The sequence below is a fragment of the Halichoeres trimaculatus genome, unplaced genomic scaffold (assembly GCF_033239565.1).
Source record: "Halichoeres trimaculatus isolate MK-OKI-2021-1 unplaced genomic scaffold, fHalTri1.1 fHalTri1_scaffold_18, whole genome shotgun sequence".
Classification (NCBI taxonomy): Eukaryota; Metazoa; Chordata; class Actinopteri; order Labriformes; family Labridae; genus Halichoeres; species Halichoeres trimaculatus.
In genome coordinates this window covers 22,245,837-22,265,743 of record NW_027437196.1, presented here as the reverse complement: position 1 = coordinate 22,265,743, position 19,907 = coordinate 22,245,837, and the positions used below count along the sequence as shown (strand labels likewise).

The 19,907-nt window shown below is 39.4% G+C and overlaps 2 protein-coding genes across 2 annotated transcripts; both read left to right on the top strand.

Annotated features, from left to right (window-relative positions):
- Positions 1 to 962: 962 nt before the first annotated feature.
- Positions 963 to 9,229, top strand: LOC141807285 (leukocyte elastase inhibitor-like). The gene is made up of 9 exons (XM_074693177.1): positions 963 to 1,102; positions 2,639 to 2,820; positions 6,137 to 6,277; positions 6,513 to 6,630; positions 6,734 to 6,876; positions 7,165 to 7,242; positions 7,801 to 7,890; positions 7,985 to 8,165; positions 8,320 to 9,229. Exons 2-9 carry the CDS (start codon positions 2,644 to 2,646, stop codon positions 8,544 to 8,546), a joined length of 1,155 nt encoding a protein of 384 aa, XP_074549278.1. The 5' UTR covers positions 963 to 1,102; positions 2,639 to 2,643; the 3' UTR covers positions 8,547 to 9,229.
- Positions 9,230 to 10,357: 1,128 nt separating this feature from the next.
- pigm (phosphatidylinositol glycan anchor biosynthesis, class M) lies at positions 10,358 to 14,366 on the top strand. The gene is made up of 8 exons (XM_074693644.1): positions 10,358 to 10,792; positions 11,055 to 11,228; positions 11,326 to 11,446; positions 11,524 to 11,767; positions 12,335 to 12,438; positions 12,620 to 12,774; positions 13,119 to 13,220; positions 13,509 to 14,366. The coding sequence occupies exons 1-8, from the start codon at positions 10,622 to 10,624 to the stop codon at positions 13,677 to 13,679; spliced, it is 1,242 nt and encodes a 413-aa protein (XP_074549745.1). The 5' UTR covers positions 10,358 to 10,621; the 3' UTR covers positions 13,680 to 14,366.
- The last annotated feature ends 5,541 nt before the right edge of the window (positions 14,367 to 19,907 follow it).

Sequence of the window (19,907 nt, the reverse complement as noted above, 5' to 3'; positions counted from 1 at the left end):
TAATGAAATATATTTTAAAGACTGCTGTCCTAGAGAAGAGTATAAAGAAATTCTTCTTGGCTGAGTCTCATTTTCATGTTCTGTAAGTGTCCAGATCTGTCTTCTTTATGTGTAAAGATCAATGCTCAGAGAAAATGAAAGAGCACACTGCCTCTTTCTTTGACAGCATTCAGGGATTAAGCACTTTATTTTCAAAACCTGTTGCAGCTTTTATGTTTCTTTGGACCACTTAAAAGGCATGAGCAATTCAGTTACTGATTGAGTGGCTCATGAGCCAAAAAAACTTCAGTGAGTAAGTCAGGAGTGCAAAGTTTAAAAACTGTTAACAGACTGCTGAGGTAGCATTTTCAGGCAGACATGTTTTCAAAAAATATTGATATAAAGATAAGGCTGTATTATAAGGGATAGTATACTACAACTAAATACATTGTCTTGTCACTGTGCATCCTGGGAAAATTTGTCTTGAAAAAATAAACGTAGAGTTAAAAAGAAGCTCTGCTCTCCATTCATTTGTTTCCAAAACAAACAAGCAGGCCTTGCTCACAGCCTGCTGCATCAGGGTAGGAATATACATTATCACAAACATCTTGACCCGGGTTCCAGCCCGTGCTCTATCACTCTCCTGTTAAGCTTTCTACTGCTCTGATGTCCTTTTTTTCAGTCAGTCCAGCTCTGGTGTCTGGCATTACTACAAAATTTAGCAGAGAAAAACTCAGCTCCTCCTATCAATAAACTTTGCCTAGTGTAGTTCTGTGATCACTACTTTGCCATTAATTAATTAATTAATTGGCCAGGTTGTCCGAGGATATCAATCTCAATTAATATTATGAATTGAGAACAGATTAATACATGAGACTATCGCTCTAAAAATAATCATACGGCATTTAATCCCATGAGATTGTGATTCTTCGGGTCAAAAGGCGATTGTGAGCTTTTAGTTTCAGTTCGGCTGCCGTACAAGAATTACGACGATGCGGAAGTCCCTCTGACAGGTTGTGAGGGCGTGTCGACATGTAAATAAAACTGATGAACCCTTCACTGAAGACTTCCTGAGACTGAAAAACTCCTGGACTGTTGAGAACTATACCACAACCGTCTGTCGGTAAGTTCGTGCTGTTTGACTCTCTCAGATTTTGACTGTGGTTTGTTTGCAGACGTTGTAAAAACAGTAGTTTCATAAATTCAGCTTTACACTACATTACTTTTTGATCACCTGCAAGTCCAGGAGAGCAGTAGGTCTGTTTGTCAGTCATGTAACCTCTAGTGCAATTAATCCAAAGAAGGATTCATCGATTGTGTGTTCGACCTCGGATATGACCCACCAGTCAGTATTTTTAAAGGAAGTCATTTTTGTCTGTAATGATTTTATTTTTTAAATCGAGTTTTGGCTGTAGGAAGTCAGTCTGAAAACGAGCACAGCCCCAGCCATGCCATGTAAAAAGAGTGTTAATAAATGTCATATTAGCTCAGGACTATTCACGAACATGCAAACATATTAGAGCATATGTATAGTCGTATAACGAAGCAGAAAAAGTATTCTCACAACTTTTTTGTTAGCGTTATGATCTTAGAGTGTCAAACCAGTGGTTTATTTGCACACCATCATCATTCTTCACTACCATAAGCTATATTTGTTTAAAAGCAATCTCAAAAGCTAAACAGTTCATGGCATTGTTATGACTGTCAGGCTTTGGAAAGTTTGGGTAGGTCCTTTTGTTGGGTAAATTTCTCTTTTACTGAACCATAAATAAGTTTGTGCCTTTAAGAAATGAGCAGAGTATACAATAAGTTGATCATTTTTACTCACATGACAAAACTTTGATTGTGAAATAAAGCTTTGTGCAAAGAAAGTTACACTCAAGGTAGAAAGCTAGGTTAAGTACTATATTTTATACAGTCTATGATTTTTACTCCTTCAAATAGGATAGTACTTTATGGTCTATTTAATATCAGATCAACTTAAGGCTGAGCCTTTCCATTTTGGAAATGATTAAAATATGGACTATAGATCAGCTACTTTTACTATGGAAGAAATTTCAACAGTAAAAAAATACGGTTAACTTTACAGAAAGACACTCATGGGGTGGCCTTAAAATCTCCTATGACTAGAGTTAAAGCAGTTAATTGCATGTTCATATCAGATTTTTAATGTATACAATTGTGAATTTGACGTTCTATTGTCACACCACATATTACATTTAACTTTTTTTTTTTATTTTGATAACCAAAACTTCTTGATTGCTGTATCATGGGGTTTAGAAAGAAGTTTTACAAATATGCTGCATGTTAAAATTAGATTTAGAATTTTTCCTTTATGTTAATACCAGGTTAGCTGAGCAAGTTTTTCCTGATCAAAAATCATCTCAATGTGTGATCATTCATTAATTTTAACACTGGCATAACTGTATTTTCATCAAAATTGACCAACTTTTTAGCAGAATTGGGCTTATGTACTGTCAAATACTCAAGGAAAATAGCCCTGTGAGGTAAAAAAAAAATCAGTGGCAGGTAAAAAATAAGAGTTTTCTTTTACTGCTGCTGAGTTAACCTTTCAAAAAATAAGGACAACATCATGAGAAGAAGAACTATAAGCCATGTTATGATGTATAATTAATGCTCTCTCCTCTTGTCTCTGCAGATACAATGGCCTCACCAACCCCTCTGTCCAAGGCTAACACCTCCTTCTCTCTGGCTCTGTTCAAACAGCTGAGTGATAATGACAAGAAGGCAAACGTCTTCTTCTCTCCTTTCAGTATCTCCTCAGCTCTGGCCATGGTGACACTTGGGGCCAGAGGAAACACAGCTACACAGATGTCAGAGGTACACACACACACAGACACATGCACTCAGACACATGCACTGTCTGTGCGAACATAACATCACCTGCCCCTCTGGTTCAGCCTAAAGATGCAGACTTCACACTGTTATGCAGAATCCTCTTAAATGAAGTGAATGTAGGTCCTCTTTACCATGGGCCGGACAAGAAGGACAGAGGCCAGGGTCAGGATGAATCACCAGACTTTCCTTTCAACGTCGCGTCAAAGATCTGTTCAAACTCTGACTCAGTTTTATGGGGGCAACTCTGTTGTGTTGCTTTGACAACATGATAAATAACAAAGGAGCAGTGTAAAGGCCGTAAAGTGCAGGTTAAGCTACAGTAACTGAGCACCTTATCAGTTCATGCTATGCAGCAACCGACAGGGAGTCACAGGGGAGTGAGCTCTTACAAATGAGTCACTGAAAGAACATTCAATCTCCTGTAGTTACACTCAGCTTGACAGATTTATTCATCACATACGATCATATTAAGTTTAACTGTCGTAAAAAAAAATTCACATGACTGCTAATGAGCCAGATAATGACAGTCACAGCTTTTGTACTAAGTGTCATCAAGTTTAGAAAAACTTTTTACAGACACAGTTTAAACATGTAAGGTATTATGCAAAAGTTTTGCACAGTGTTAACTGATTTTTAGCGTTGACAGCTCTGTCTTTAATTCTGTGTGTGCTTTTCTACTAGAAGTATTAGAGACTCTTAAAGGAACTAAATGGTTCCCAGACTAGTAAAGTATCCTGCACTACTATTGTACCTAAGAAAGACTGAGGTCATAAAATAAAAATGATGCCTGGGAAGGAGACAGACAGACATCACCATGTTTCATGCTACAGTTAGCCTGTTAGCATGGAGAAGATTGAGCCTGTGCTGGTTTTGATCAAGCTGTACTGTCAATAGATTTATTGAATCAACACTTGGAAGGGGCCAAGCTCTGAAAAAAAGTAATCAAAAAGCCTGAAATGTTCCACTTAAAGCAAAGGATGGATTTTCAAAGCCATGACAGGGGTTGACCTCAGCTTAAAGAGTAACCCTGTGAATTTGACACAGTCGTAGGTTTCCCTCTTAAATGTCCTTGGATTACAATAAAATACTTATGTGTGAAAAAATTTGGACATTTGAATCACAAAATAAACTAGGATGAGTTCCTGGGGACTCCTGTGTTTCAGCTGCTGTTGAAAACTGGAGATCCACTGTGAAGTTCAGCTGAAGGTCTCCAGTTTACAGGGTCTCTCTTTAAGCTGTAACACCTGGAGCTGACAGAGGCACATTCACACTACATATGTATCAAGTGAATCACAGCTGTGCGTCATTGTTGTTATTGAGGGTGGACAGTGAAAGTAAAACACTCAGGGTGCCTATCAGACACATATGTCTTTCAGGTCCTGCTCCCTAAAGTTCTGGAACCCTTGGAAAGTACTAACCCTAAAGGAGGGACTTTTCAGAGAAAGATGAACTACCCAGGAACTGAATTTTGTCTATGATTGTTGCTGTTTTAACACACAGAGTTACTTAAAAAGTCAATAGTTTCTGTTGTTGAAAAGCACCTAAAAATTTCAAATTTTTAGACAAGAACCAAAAGCAGGCCATTTTTCAGTTTGACTAGTACGCTCACGCCTCAGTTTCATATCTCTGAACTGTTTGGTCTCTACCATTTTTTAAAGATTTTTGTTTCCTAAACTAAGGCGGGACCTCAATTTCTCTCCGAACTCCCACATTTCTAAATCACTAGTCAGACAATGTTTCAGATTCAGGTAGTTGAAAATGAATGAAATCAATGAAAGCAGAGCAGCCTGTTTGCTCTGCAGTGGGTGTGGGCCGGAGGTAACATGTTGGAAAGAACTGTAGCGTTGTGACATTTTTCTTAATGGTTGCTAAAGAAGTGCCACACCCAAGTAAGAGAGGCTGAGTGTGTGTATGTGTTTCACCTTATTTCTGAAGAGTCATGGGATCTGAGAAAGTTGTGTAAATAATGGATGACACTCATGTTTCATTTACACCATAAAACCTTTGTTGGCCAAACTACTGCAGCACATTGGTCTTCTGTTCCACTTTGATCGCACTATGCAATAAATAAACACTGAGATTGTTTGAATAATAAAAAACCTGATATTGTTGGGATTTTAAAACTCAAGCAAATGTAGCTGAAGGAAAGACACAGTGGGAAACTTTTGGGTAATTTGGGGGCTAAAAATTGTGCTGACGTTGAATATCAGTGAAGAGATGCTAAAACAGGTGAACAATAACCACATTTCTGCAGCTGAGCTCTGCACTAACTGAAGTCTGTCTGAGTTTATTATTTAACCTTTGGCCATTGCAAAAAAAAAAAAGGCTAGAGGGAGATATAATATGTCTCATATGAAACTCTCAAAGCCAGATCTGTGACACACACCCCATCTTCCCAATCTAGGTATAAAACCTTTTCAAGGTTAGCACAGTACAAAACACACAGTGTCTGACTTTAAGGCAACCGTTGCTCCTTCAGGTCCTCTGCTTCACTGAGGCACAGACGCCTCAACCCCCAGTCGAGCAGCAGATGATGCAGATGCAGCAGAAGGCTCAACTAAGTCTGCCCCAGCACCTGCTGAAGGTGGAGTGCAGGAGACACTTACTGCCTCAGGGTGGTGTTACTAACTCATGGTGGTGAAGGGGAGCGTGGAGATGATGAAATGGGTTCCAGAGATCTCCATGTTTGTTTTCTGTCTGCTTTGGTGGCTTATTTCCAACACGGCATCGTCAGTAGTTGACTCAAGAGGAATGTATGGATGCCAAAAAAAAAGAAAACCTGGTCATGAGGCTTTTACAGAAGCTCCATCAAACATCTCCAGAATTTTTTTTAAAGCATAATACAGTGGAACTGACTTCCTGGGGTTTTAAAGCAGCAGCTGGAATCCTTGGCATTATGAAACCATCAAAAGTTAAATTTTATGACAAGAAAACCCACAAATGAAACTGTTTCCTCTGTTACTCTGATAAAGGTATTCTGTTAAAAGATACCACCAAATTCAGCTGGCGTCAAAGTGACTGATGGTTACTGTTTCACTGTCAGCCAAAAACATGACGTCCTGAGCTCTTATCAAATGATGGACTTCCTTTTTTTCCTAATATGCCTTTAAGCTAATAGCATGGTGAAGGGGTGATATGTGGCAATTTTTCTGGAAAGTTTTGAGAGCTATAAAGGTGCTTTTCTTCCTCATTTTTTTTCTGCTCTTTGCCATGTTGCTTTGTTGGTTATGGGGTATTTTTCAGTTAAAATAAAAACATTTTGACTTATAACCTTAACCCGTCTCCTCATTTTCTGCAGTGCCTGAAGACTCAGGAGTGTCAGGATGAAGTCCACTCCAGTTTTGGCCAGCTGCTGGGCGAGCTCAACAAGGCAGACGCTCCGTATGCTCTTAGTGTTGCCAACCGGTTGTACGGGGAGCAGTCCTACCAGTTTGTTGAGGTGTGTGTGCATCAGTGTGTCACAGTAGAGTGGGTGTGTGTTGTTGGCTCTCTGTTAATCTTGATAGAATACGGGCTCAAGGGTGATGGATAAGGGGTGGACAGCAGCACATAGAGCAGTGATTGTGTTGATACTGTCTGCCTGTAACTACAGTAAATACCACAGACTGAATCCATCACAGAGATTATTCTGCGTCAAACAGAATTAAAAGAGTTTGTGTCGACTGTGGCTGCAGGATTTCTTAGGCAGCACCAGGAAGTACTACGATGCAGAGCTGGAGGCTGTGGACTTCATCGCTAACTTTGAGGCTGCAAGAGCTAACATCAACAGCTGGGTGGAGAGCAAGACACAAGGTTAAACACATTCATACACTCTTTTCAGCACTTTGATAGACCAGCATTGGTCTTTAATCTGGTTTAGTGACACTGCTTCATGCATGTTTCTTCTGTTCTTCAGGTAAAATTAAGGACGTGCTGGCTCAGGGTGTGGTGGACAGCCTGACCCGCCTGGTGCTGGTCAACGCCATCTACTTTAAAGGAAGCTGGCTCAAAAAGTTTCAGGAGAGCTCCACACGAGACGCTCAGTTCAGACTCAACAAGGTAATGCTGATCACACTACAATGTGACGCTAAAGCCACTAGATGAACATTTTAGACACTGTGAACTCTGAATTTTTGAAGTTTGGAAACAAACTGAGACAAGAGAGTGGAGAATGATAAGGAGTTGCATAGTATTACGCTCTGAGCTATGTTGTTTTTTTCTACCCATTTTAGACTTTGACCGCACCCACCTGGGATACTATCATGTAGAGACCACACCTACATTCCTGTGCAAGGACAACCGTTTCTCTCTCTGATTTTTATTCATCCTGTTATGTTTTGTGTACAGAATGAAACCAAATCGGTGAAGATGATGCACCAGAAATCTAAGTTCCCCCTGACCTACATCCCCGAGGGGAACTGCCAGGTGATTGATCTTTATAGATAAGTAGTCTATTATTAAGTTATAATCAATTTATGAGATAATACTTTTGTGATCTATGATTTTTTTAAGAACTATATAACTATTTGTTTGTAAACTTAATTTTACCAGAAATATTCCCACTGAGGTAAAAAAAAATCTCTTTGGAGGCCTGACACTGCAGTATGAGAGGTTAAACTAAAAACAAAACAAACAGATGAAAACAAGAAACCATGACCTTAGTGAATAAAAAGCAGGTTGCAGTGATGTATGAATGGTGGAAAGGAAAGTCAGAAAGTAAGGAGAGAAGACAGTAATAGTAATTACAATAAAAGAACGGCTGAGAGATTAATTACAGAAACCAGGCATGTTCCGCTGATAAGATCAGTGTACATGTTTGAGTGTCTGTGCTTTGGAAGAGATATTTGCTGGTGTGATCTTGCTGAGTTTATGTGAGTGGCAAGAGGATTTTAAGTATTTGTATTGTATTTAAGTAATCATTTTTAAAGTAATGAACTGTATTAATGTATATTACTGTTGATATGTGAAACCCTTTGTTCATAGATCCTGGAGATGCCTTACATAGGAAAGGAGCTCAGCATGCTCATCTTTCTACCCAACAACATTGAGGACGACAGCACTGGACTGGAGAAGGTAGGACCCAAAGGCATCTGGACACACACACACGCAGAGTTAAAGCCAGGAGAGTGCAGATGAACTCATGACTGATTTGCATTTCCTCATCCAGCTGGAAAAGGAGCTGACTTACGACAACTTTGTGGAGTGGACCCGTCCTGACATGATGGATACTGTGGAGGTGATGGTGGGGCTGCCTCGGTTTAAGATGGAGGAGAAGTATGACCTGAAGAATGTCCTGATGAGTATGGGGATGGTGGACGCTTTTGACATGGGGAGGAGCGACTTCTCTGGTAGGAAATGTACTCCAGTCACCAATGAGATTTAAAGTGATTATGATATATGTAATAAAAATTTAACACAGCCAGGTGTCTCCAACATGTCACTCTGATCTCACAGGATCAGACTGTTGTTGTATTCATTTGAAGGATCATCTCTCCTTCACAGGTATGTCTCCAGCCAATGACCTGGTCCTGTCTAAGGTCGTCCACAAGGCGTTTGTGGAGGTAAATGAGGAGGGAACTGAGGCCGCTGCTGCCACTGCTGCCGTCATGATGCTGCGATGTGCCATGCGTCCAGCCACCTTCATTGCCGACCACCCCTTCCTCTTTTTCATTAGACACAACCCCTCCATGAGCATCCTGTTCTCTGGCCGATATTGCTCCCCTGAGTGAGCGACTCAAGTCTTTTCTTATCTGAGGAGGATCCAAAACAATTTTGCTACTGCTACAGTTTTTATTTCTGTTTAACAGGAAGGGTTCAGAGACATCCCCCTCCAAAGTTTACCGCACACAATCACCCTCAGCTTCCCTTCTGTCTGTGCAACACTGTGGTATTAGATTTTTTTTACCTGCTGTGCCTTCTTGAACATTACATTATTGCACTGTTTTTATTTTCTTTCAAGGATTTAGTTTACTCTACATCTGTGATGAATGTTTGGCCCTTTCTGCTGCTGCCTCAGTCCTCTCCTTTTAGTCATTATCAGCATGAAAACACTCTCGTTACACCATACTCTGAAATAACCGGTCTTTATTTTATAACATAGTAACTGAAGTCTTCACAGGCCTAAAAGAAGGAGGATATTTTACTCTGACTCTAATTTTACTTCATGTTAACATTTAAAGGTTTTGAATGTTTAAAGTGCTTCTACATGACACAAAGGGTCAGAGTTCTTTATTTTCAATAAACCAAAGAGAAGCAGTGATTAAATCACTCCCGGAGGGATAATAAAGCAAAATGCACTTACATATCACTGCACAATTATGTTTTAGATAAAAACACACACTAAAGATCAGGAAGTTGCAATAAGGTTGTCTCTGGTGTGAGTCCTTTGACACATTAAATAAAATGTGTATGGTTGGCATAGTGCGTCTGTGTTGTTTTTAAAAGGGATCTTTTCTCAGACTTGGTTTAATCTTTAATGAATGGTGAACTTAAACTTTTACTGTTGTGAAAGGCTTCAATCACTTCTCTATGAGGGACAATAAATAAGTGCTTTCAGTATCCATTTCCTGAAAGTTCCTCTGACTGTCAGAACTGAAGTTGTCTCTTGATGTAGCTGTCAGAGGGAAGTTAGAGATATCTGAACCTGCAGCAGGGCATCCCATTCTCTGTGTTTTACACCACTTGCTGTTAGTATGGTGGCCCTTCAGGTCAACTACAGATTTTATGATGGAAAGAAAAACTAAATACCAAAAACCCAAAGCATATCACAAATCTGCAAATTTAAAATAAATCCTTGAGAAAGAAAAAAGAAACATCAAACAACCCAAATTTCAGCAGACAGATGGCCTAGCGGGCAAGCTTTTGGCTTTTCACATGTCACTCCCCACATCTGATTAAGGGCATAAAAAGCCCAATAAAAATGACTTTGAAGAAAAAAAAAAAGACAAATCTCACAAGTAAAAAAACATCATGAACCTAAAATATTTTACAAATCTATTAAAATGTAAGAAAGTTTTACCATTAAAGTATAATAAATCCTTCCTCAAATTAGTTTTTGCTTTGTTTTAATTTTTTTTTTTTTCAATCTCGTGAAGTCATTTTTGTGTTTACATTTTTTACCTCCTGCACATTCATCAACTGAGTGGATTTGTATTCTGTGAAGTACACTCATCTATCTATCTATCTATCTATCTATCTATCTATCTATCTATCTATCTATCTATCTATCTATCTATCTATCTATCTATCTATCTATCTATCTATCTAATAAAACAACATGGAGATCCATGTTATATTCATTAGAACTAAATTCAAATGAAACCAGAAAAGAAAACGGGTGTTGTGGGGGAAAAAAAGAAACAAAAAAGGTGGTTGTTAGTGACAATCTACTTAAAGAGAAAAAATATGCTGTTTGTCAGTTGTATTTTGTACAATAAAAATAGATAAGCTGTCTAAACTTTGGCCCAGCAGGGGGCGGTAACTCTGCTGTTGGAACGTTGTACCACTCAGTGGACACTGATGACACCAGAGAAGAAGAAAAAGGAGGAAGTTTGGTAAACTCTTTCCGCTGTACTTCCTTGTTGACATGGTTGTAGTCCTGTGTTTTCAAATAAATTAAGTCGTTTTCTCTCAGATTATGACAGTAATATCACCGTGAATGTTTGTCGGATTAACTAAGGAGGTATGGCCGATAAAAACGGATAGTTTGGATCGTCCAGCTCCGTGGCAGCCGTTGGCGTTGATCTGATCTGATTGAAACTCTGTCCTGCCTGTTTATCTGGTTCTCCTGCATGGAACCTTCAACATGGAGAGACTCACAACTAAACTCATACAAAAACATGTCCTCTTCACAGCTTCGGTCACCATCAGGCTGGCTTTAGTCGCCTATGGGGACTTCCAGGATAAAACTATGGCTGTGAAATACACTGACATCGATTATCATGTGTTTACTGATGCTGCGAGATTCATCACTCAGGTAAATAACGAGTGACTTTTTTACTTCATGACTGTTTTATGAAGCAGGTAGAGCTACCATACACTGGTTATCTTTTTAAGGGACACTTTTGCAATATATGTACTATTAATAAAACTTCCATGAAGCTTCTCTTCATTTAGTTTTTACATGTCAGAGATAGTGTCATTACCAGCACACCTGAACCAAACCTCAGTGGAATGCAAATTACACAATGAGCTTTACAGAGTTAAAAGAATGTTAACAAAAAGAGCTTTCTGCACAGGGGGAGTCTCCATACAACAGATCAACCTATCGCTACACCCCGCTCCTTGCCTGGCTGCTCACCCCAAACATCTACCTCACCCAGGTGTTTGGAAAAATCCTCTTCATCGTGTGTGATGTACTGTCAGGTCTGCTCATCCACAAAGTGCTGCGCTTGAGAGGACTGAGCTCTGAGGTGAGATTTCAGGAGCATTAGAAGGAGCAGTGTTCAGAAGCCTTTGGGACCCCTCACGGTGAAGGTAATGGTGTGTTTTTGTGGGATTTTTCTACAGACGGCACTCTGTGTTTGTGCTCTCTGGCTCCTCAATCCACTGCCGATAGGAGTGTCAAGTCGAGGGAATGCCGAGTCCATCCTGGCAGCTCTAGTGCTTGGGACCTTACTCTGTATGGAAGGTATGTCCTAGCTCTGGGGAATTATTTAGAAATCTGATGTAGATACACAACTTTAATATTTTATTTTCTTCTCCCAGCCCAACAGCTGACCTGGGCAGCCATACTGTATGGTCTATCTGTCCACATGAAGATTTACCCCATCACATATGCCCTGCCTATCATCCTGAACCTCAGGAAGAGCACATCAGAGGAGGATGAAAAAGGGAGCGGGTGGAGGAGGCTCACCCAATTCATAATCAGCTTCTTCAACAGAGAGTTGTTCCTGTTTGCGAGTGTGTCTGGAGGAGTTTTCTGTTTGCTCACAGGACTCTTCTATAACATGTGAGGTGGACAGATATTCAACTCAAACTCTGACTTTGAACTGTGCATACTCTTTGCTTGGTGCTTAACTCTGTCGCAAGTAGTTATAGTTGAGAAGATTTGGATATTTGGAACTGATTATCTTTGCTAAAGAACATGTGAACAACAGTGATTCTGAATATTATTTTTTGTTTCTTGGATGAAAGTTTACATTTTTCAGGCATTAGTTCAAGAGTTATTTTTTATATTAAAAGGTATAATATCTGCTCCCAGGTTCTTAAATGAGACATTTACTGCAGCTCCATAATCACATTTGACAGTAAATGATGTATTAAGATAGCTCAAGAAGTCCTCTTGAGTTTACAGACAGTTTACAAAACCTTTTTCTACATTTTGAAACCGGAAAAAAATAGTACATTAAATATTTTCTGAGGTTACCAACATAGGAAATGTCAGTAAGGATAAAAACTTCGTAAAATTTAACAGAAAAACTCGGCAGCATTGTGTGTTTGGAGTGTGCTGACTCAGTCTAAACTTAGTCTAAAGTAAAAGAGAAGTGAAAAATTGTCTCCTCTCATGTGTGCTCAGGTATGGTTGGGAGTTCCTTCATGAGACATATCTTTATCACCTGACCAGGAGAGACACCAGACACAACTTCTCTCCTTATTTCTACATGCTCTACTTAACTGCAGGTATGTTTGCTCCCTCGTTTGGTCATTTATGTCCTCCTGAGACATCTACCTTCAGACAGAAGAAAGTATAAGTTTGAAAAGTGCTTGCTTACATCACAGGATGTAAATGCGAAACTTTGCTTTATGCTTCTTTTTTCATAAAATGATTGTGTAAAATCATGTCCTCTTTTTCTTCTTGCAGACAGCAGCTGGAGTCCTTTGCTCGGCCTGGCAGCTTTCCTACCTCAGGTGATCCTGCTGTTGGTCACATCCTGGGCCTTTTACTCTGACTTGTCCTTCTGCTGTTTCCTACAAACCGCCATTTTTGTTTCCTTCAACAAAGTCTGCACTTCACAGGTACATATGACTTCTGCACCTGAGGCCTTGTACACGTGTTTTTTCCCAAACAAATATCCACTCTCATTCATTTTTGACTAATACACTCAAAGCCGGGCAAATCCGCCTATTAGTGTGGCTCGAAGCATGCCAAACCCATACGTGACAGTGGTTTCAGACTTGAAACCAGTGCCAGCCAATCAGAATGAACCCTTTTTTCCCAAAACTTTGTTTTTAGTGACATGAAAATGTGATTTTGTGAAGATGTCAGGCCTAAACGTATAAAAATATATGCAGTTTCCCAGATACCGGGCTAGAGTTTGGTTATTCACTTGTAAAAGGGATGTTTGTTTATCCCTCTGCAGTACTTCCTTTGGTACCTGTGTCTGCTTCCTCTGGTCATCCCTCACCTTAGCCTGACAGTCAGACAGGGGTTGGGGCTGCTGCTCCTTTGGTTTGCTGCACAGGTAAAAAGAAAAAACATTTCTGATATTTTTCATAGCAATTATTCCTGATCTGAATTGCAAAATGCACGAGCTGTCAGCTGGTGTCTGCAATGTTCAACCGTTTCACCTCTTCATCTGTTGTGTGGTTCCCCCTTGTTTACCTGCACAGGGGTGTAACCAGGATGTTTCTACAAAACAATGTTGTTTTACTGAAGCGCTTTATACATTTTCTTAAGGAGCTGTGATTAATAGATAAATGAATGTATTAAATATATAAAAACACAGCTTGTATCTTCTGTCCTCTCTCAGGGTGTCTGGTTGTGCCCGGCTTACTTCCTGGAGTTTGAAGGCGTTAACACATTTCTGTGGATCTGGCTCGCTGGACTGTTCTTCTTGATCATCAACTCCTTTGTCCTAATCCAGATTATAACCCACTACAAGCCCACACAGAGAGCTGCACAGAAACTGAAAGCTGAGTGACTCTGACAGATCTTTGTAGATCTGATAAAGGGATGTTAGAAAATAAAGTATTCTTTTTTTATATATAAAACTTAGTCTTCTTGAAATCCTTGAAGCACAAAGCAGATTCAGACCCTGCTTATTTAAGAGACAGAGTTTGATTACTCACTGAGCTAACTACAGGACAATAACAGGATGCTCTGCACTGACTCACAGGGCTATGTCGTAACTGTTTTCTTTGCGGTGAAACTTCTTGAGTTTTCCCCTCAAACAAGAATTCTGTTTCCCTTCACAGGGAAAATATTTGCTGTACATGAGAAATAACACACTTCCTCTCTGAACAGTGATGATAATGAGCTCTTTAAGGAAAAAAGGCACACTCTTTTCAGTCTGTAGTTTGTTTTGTTATGTCTCTGGAAAGGGAGACAAAAATCAGATCCTTCGCTTTGATTTTTTAAACGACCAGACTTAAACGAATAAAAGAGTTTGTAAGATAGTCCACTCCGAGCATATGTCATACCTGCAGCAAGACTCTAATCCGAACACCTGAATACAAAACCTTGCTTTCTTGAGTCTTGTTTCAATGTTATTCTCACAGAAGGTGCAGTTCAACCTTTTAGCCTTCAGGTGGCAGCATTGATCTTAATATTACACACTTTTGCATATCTGTCCTGGTGTAACCCCTCCAGATGAGCAGGAACACAAAGTCACAAAATCAAACAAACACAGTAACAAGAGTTTCTAATCTTAATCTAGTCTCCTAATCTTTCACTGAAATGATCAGATAGTCTCTACAGTCACACTTCAGGCTGTGTGTTTGGCTCTTCTCCAAAAAAACAGACTGTGGGAGTGTGTGACAGTGACCTTGTGTGTGTTTGTGTGTACACGTGTTGGTGTCATAAGTTAGAATGCAGTGACATTGTTTTGGACCAATTTTGTGTGTGTGTGTGTGTGTGTGTGTGTGTGTGTGTGTGTGTGTGTGTGTGTGTGTGTGTGTGTGTGTGTGTGTGTGTGTGTGAGAGTGTGTGAGAGTGTGTGAGAGAGTGTGATATAGAGCGCGCACATGCAACTGACTTATTGTCTGTGTTGGCGCTTGCTTTTCTCTTTCATGAATCAACAGGCTGCACCGGAGGACGTTTCCTCTAAAGAAAAGTTTGGTTTTAGCGGCAGATTATTTAGGTATAAACAGAAAAATCAAACACTAAACAGCCTTAGCCGTCTCTTCTTCTTGTTGATCTGCTCTGCCTGTAATTACAGTATTTCTTCAGTTTTTGCAGTTCCATTTAGCAGACGCTTTTTTCCCAAGTGACGTACAAAACAAGCAAGAGTTTAGACTGCAGGGAAAAGCCTGTGTGCTTTAAGTGCTTTAAGTTGTTTTGGTTCAGGTGCTGCCATCAGAAGAAGTGCTTTTTAAAATCACAAAAAAGTATATTATCCTCTGACTTTTTACTTTGAATCCACACTGATAACTTTTCCGACACCTCCTGCTTAAAACCGAAAAAGTCAGAAGTATGTTTTAGTACCGTAGTGTTACTTTATAGTTATATTTTATGCTGACTTGTTAAAAAAGGGCTCAACGTCATCACTAATCAGATTAAACATTCAGGTGAATGCACAGTTAAGTGGATACCAGGTAAGAGACAAATGTGATAAATATTGATGGATTAGCCGACCAAAGGTAAATCAAAGTTAACTCCACTACAATCAGTGATAATCAGCTGATAATCAGCATGCTGTTGTTCCAACCTGAGGCAGCCCTCTGAGCTGACAAAAATCCACAAAATGAAAACAAAACAAAAAAAACAGTCTACAAATAATTCATGGAAACTTAAAACACACACACACACAAACACACACACACACACACACACACACACACACACACACAAATAATTCAATGAGTGCACAAAAATCAACTGAAAAATGTATTTTCAAAACATCTACATCACAACAGATAAACAAAAATTCCTGCAGGCCAGACTACAGACAGCACTCAGGTTAAAGATACAGGTCTATGTTGTCAAAAGTGTCAGTCAGGAGCTTCACCTGGACGCAGAGATACAGGGAAAAAAAAGTGAATGTTTTCTTTTGAATGCAATTAAAATGTAAGGAAAGGGGGCTGTGGAATTTGTTAAGATAAATTAAATTATGTTTTTTTTTTGTTTGTTTTTTTGTGTTTGGTTTGGTTTTAATTATGTTAATTAATAAATTATAAAGATCTGTGAGAAGCACACAACCAGAAGTTCTGGTTAATAATTAAAAAGTTTTCAAATCAGAGGTAAAAAAAAAAAAAAAAAACCTTTGAAAGGTTAAAAAGTCACAAAAATCACTGAAATACGACTTTTTAAGTAAAGTGATTAGATTAAAAGGGGGTAAACAGATAATAGAGTGAGAAATGTTAGAGTGATGGAAAGGAAATGTTTGGTAAACATGTTTATGCTTTGCTCATCAAAATTTAAAAAAAAATTATTGGCATTATTTAAAGTGCCACAAACTGCAATAAATTAAAATTAAAATTAAAATTGTAAAGCTTTATTTTTTTTTAAAGAAACTGAATAATTCAAAGTCTTGAGAAATTTCTTTTCCTTTAAGAGTAGAAATAAGACTTTATAGTTTTTTTTCCTATGCTGAAATGAAACAATAACAAGGAGTAACTTAAAAAAAACTCTACATTTGTGAAAAATTAATTTGTAACAATTTTCAGTATATTATCACACCAAAGTCCTGCATTTTTTATTTACATAGACACACCAAACTCAACCAAAAAAAAAAAAAAATTTAATTCTCTTTAAATAACTGTTCATGAAATCTGTCCGTAATTTTTAACCAACAAACAGTTATTTTTGAGATTCAAATCGCCACCATCAAATGTGCATTCATTGCAAATTTCACTTCACCCACTCCACTGAATGGGAAAATATTGTTAATCACTTTACAATAAACTGCTGGGAGAGGGAAAAAAATCATGTGTTTACATTTATCCTAACATCTTGTACGACTTCTCACATATAAGATGTTTTATTTGATAATACATAGGTATATGTAAATATCATTTTCTTTAGATTTATTAAAGTTGGAACTACATTCAAAGCTCTGAAATATATTTTTACACATGCATTTCTGTCCACCAAAAACAACATGTTTGTCTGCTCTGTGCTGCCGTAGAAAAAAGTCAATGTAAGATGGCACCGTCTGGAAGGAGACCTGCTCCTTTGTAGGAATAAAGTCTCATTTAACATTGATTTACAATAAAAAAGTAGAAAGCTTTGAACGCAGCTTTGTCGAGCTTTGATTTGATTTTGAAAATATCTTGTTAGTTTCTTAAGGAGAATCAGAGGGGTTTCTTTGTAATATATGAGTATGTCAGGATCATTACTTGTTTTTTATGAGAACGAAATCTAATGGGTCTATCTCTGGATGTGCGCTGCTTTTATGTGTGACATGGGTCAGTGTAAGGCAGCAGGGGCGCCGGTTAAATCAGAGCAGGCCCACTTTCGTGCAGGGGCTGCATGTAGTCCTCACGGTGCAGGTCAAAGGATCAACTTCAGGTCTGCAGTACTTGCTGCACGCTAGTCCACTTCCTCCTTACATTTTCTGTCTCTCTGTCACGCTGTCCTGTCAAATAAGGGCAAAAAATAAAAACAAGAAGAAATCCGGCTGCAGAAATCTGAACAGGGTGCACCTGTCCAATCTGCTGAGGCTTCCATACAGCTCCAACTGAAGACAACCTGCGCGTCAAGAAGGTTGAAGGTGGCGGTTAGATGGTTCTGCAGTTTATTTAATAAACAGGCCATGGGCAACCTTAACATCATTTTAACTTGGAGATGTGTTTTTTACAGAAGCAGACAAAGGCGAAGGGATGAGCGATAACATTTGTTTCCATTGTTTGTTCTCTGATTGAAACTGGATGTAAGGAATAGCGTGGGATGTGGGGGATGTTGGCGGTTGATTGCGTGACCATCTTCCATATGCTTAGTTGGGTGTGTGTGTAAGTGCATGATAAAGTGCATACATGTGTGTATGAGCATATATGTCTGTGACACCCCCTGAAGGATCCTCCTCAATCTCACCGGGGGGTAAAGGGAGGAGATGCCGACATTGTTGTGTCTATGTATGCATTGATGCATCTGTCTATATGTTTGTGTGTGTCTGTATGTGTGTGTGTGTGTGTGTGTGTGTGTGTGTGTGTGTGTGTGTGTGTGTGTCTGTGTGTGTGTGTGTGTAAGAGAGAGAGAGTGGGTGTGACCAATTAGGGCAAATGGTGTGCAGAGCAGCAATGAGTGGGTATGAGCGGTCACGCAACCTTGCATGGTATAGGATTATAAGTCTTGGTTTGCGCACACACACACACACACACACACACACACACACACACACACTCCCCCTCACAAATACAGCTGTCAACAAGCATCAAACACTTTGCTTAGGCTACGGTAGCCCTGAGCGATCACTCCTCTTTCATGATTGGCTGTGCTCTTTTCATTGTTATCACTCCTCATCCACGTTAACTTCTCTTCTCTCACCTCCACACTTCCCCTCTCTCTGTCTCCTTCTCTGTCTCTCTTTGTTTGTCTCTCAGCCAGTCCCCTCCCCGTCCAGAACAAGTGTCATACAGATGGCGTGATGGAAGGTTGCGTGCTTGTTGTCTGAATATTAAACATTTAAAGTCAGCTTCCCTCCTCCCTCCCCGGTATTGTCACATCATCAGTCATGAAACAAAGCCGAACGCTCCTCTGGGGAAACATGAGAGAGATACAACGCACTGTTTCACATGAGTTTGTTTTAACTCTCTTTAATCTAATTCATGCCATGATGTATGTAAGGCTGCAGAGCTGTGCCTGTCCTTTGTAAATCTGTGCAGTGATGTGTCATTAGCCGGTGACCATGGTACGAGTCAGGGTCAGTAACATACAGAGGATCTCAGCTCCTGAAGTTGTGAGGTGGAGCCTTTATGGATTCCAATCTGAAATACTGACTTGTCTTCATCTAGATCACCCATTGGAGCTTTAAGTGTTGGTAAGGGGTCAGCATGGACACCCTGAGTGGTCTGCAGCCTCAAACACTACAGACTGTGATCTTCATATGTTCTGGCACCTCTCTATCAGAACCAGCAAGAACTGTTCCAGCACTTTGTTTAATGAACTCTCACTCCATACACATCAGTGAGCCTCTGCTGTCCATGACTCTGTCTCCATCTCTCCAGTTTCCCTTTCCTTGGTGTCAAAAGTATTCACATTCATTACTTAAGTAGAAGTATAGATAATAGGGTTTAAAAAGACTTTTGTGGAAGTTAAAGTATCAACTCAAGCTTTTAACTTAAGTAAAAGTGTGAAAGCACTGGTTTCAAAACTACTACTTAAAGTATTAAAGTAAAAGTAACTTAAAGGGGGGGAAATGCCACTAGGGTCAAACGCTTAGGCTGTGCCACAGGTGCCTATTATTCATTAATTTCATCTCCTGTCTTGAGTCTCTACCACGGACATCTTCATACTATGCTACATATGTCTGTTATGTCCTTGCCAAAGTGTGGCATGATTTGTGTCATGTGCAGGTGTGATGGATCATGTACAAACCAATAGGATGCTGGAATGGTCTTACGTTTGTACATACCATCCATCCACAATCAAATTCACTCTTTCCGGAAGACACGACTTTAGGATAGGTTTTTACTTTGCTGGTGCATGTCTTTTTGAACGATGACAAGCTGGGAGAAACAGAAGTTGCGAGGCTATTTTTGAAGCATAATCGGTAGAAAGTACAGATATTTGCCTAAAAAAGTAAGGAGTAGAAATAAATGTCAGCTAAAAAACAAGTAGTCGAGTAAAGTTTAGATACCCCCAAATATTTACTTAAGTAAGTTAACAAAGTATTTTTACTTTGTTACTTGACACCTTTGCCTGTGACCCACAAAACAGCGATGCTAGAGACCAGCAGCGCCCTGCTATGGGATTACACTGACAGACCAATCCAAAAACAGACAAAAACAAACCTAAGATATGATACTCATATGACCTGTAGAAAAATGTTCTACCTCTATGCCTATATTGCTGTTCCCTCATCAAGTCATTTCACTACCTGACCCACACTAAGTTTAGGAGACTCTGTGACCCAGTCGTCCAGCGATCACCATTTAGTGCTTCTCAGAGTTGCTCATATCCTTACACTTGCCATTCTCCATAAACTTCAGGACTAAATGTTAATCGACTGCCTTAGAGATCCCACAAATATGATCAATGATCTTCACAGCAC

Coding starts and splice junctions, on each gene's coding strand:
- LOC141807285 (XM_074693177.1), top strand. CDS start 2,644: ATGGCCTCACCAACCCCTCTGTCCAAGGCTAACACCTCCTTCTCTCTG. Junction 6,278..6,512: donor AGTCCTACCAGTTTGTTGAG/GTGTGTGTGCAT, acceptor CTGTGGCTGCAG/GATTTCTTAGGCAGCACCAG. Junction 8,166..8,319: donor GGGGAGGAGCGACTTCTCTG/GTAGGAAATGTA, acceptor TCTCCTTCACAG/GTATGTCTCCAGCCAATGAC.
- pigm (XM_074693644.1), top strand. CDS start 10,622: ATGGAGAGACTCACAACTAAACTCATACAAAAACATGTCCTCTTCACA. Junction 10,793..11,054: donor CTGCGAGATTCATCACTCAG/GTAAATAACGAG, acceptor CTTTCTGCACAG/GGGGAGTCTCCATACAACAG. Junction 11,229..11,325: donor TGAGAGGACTGAGCTCTGAG/GTGAGATTTCAG, acceptor ATTTTTCTACAG/ACGGCACTCTGTGTTTGTGC.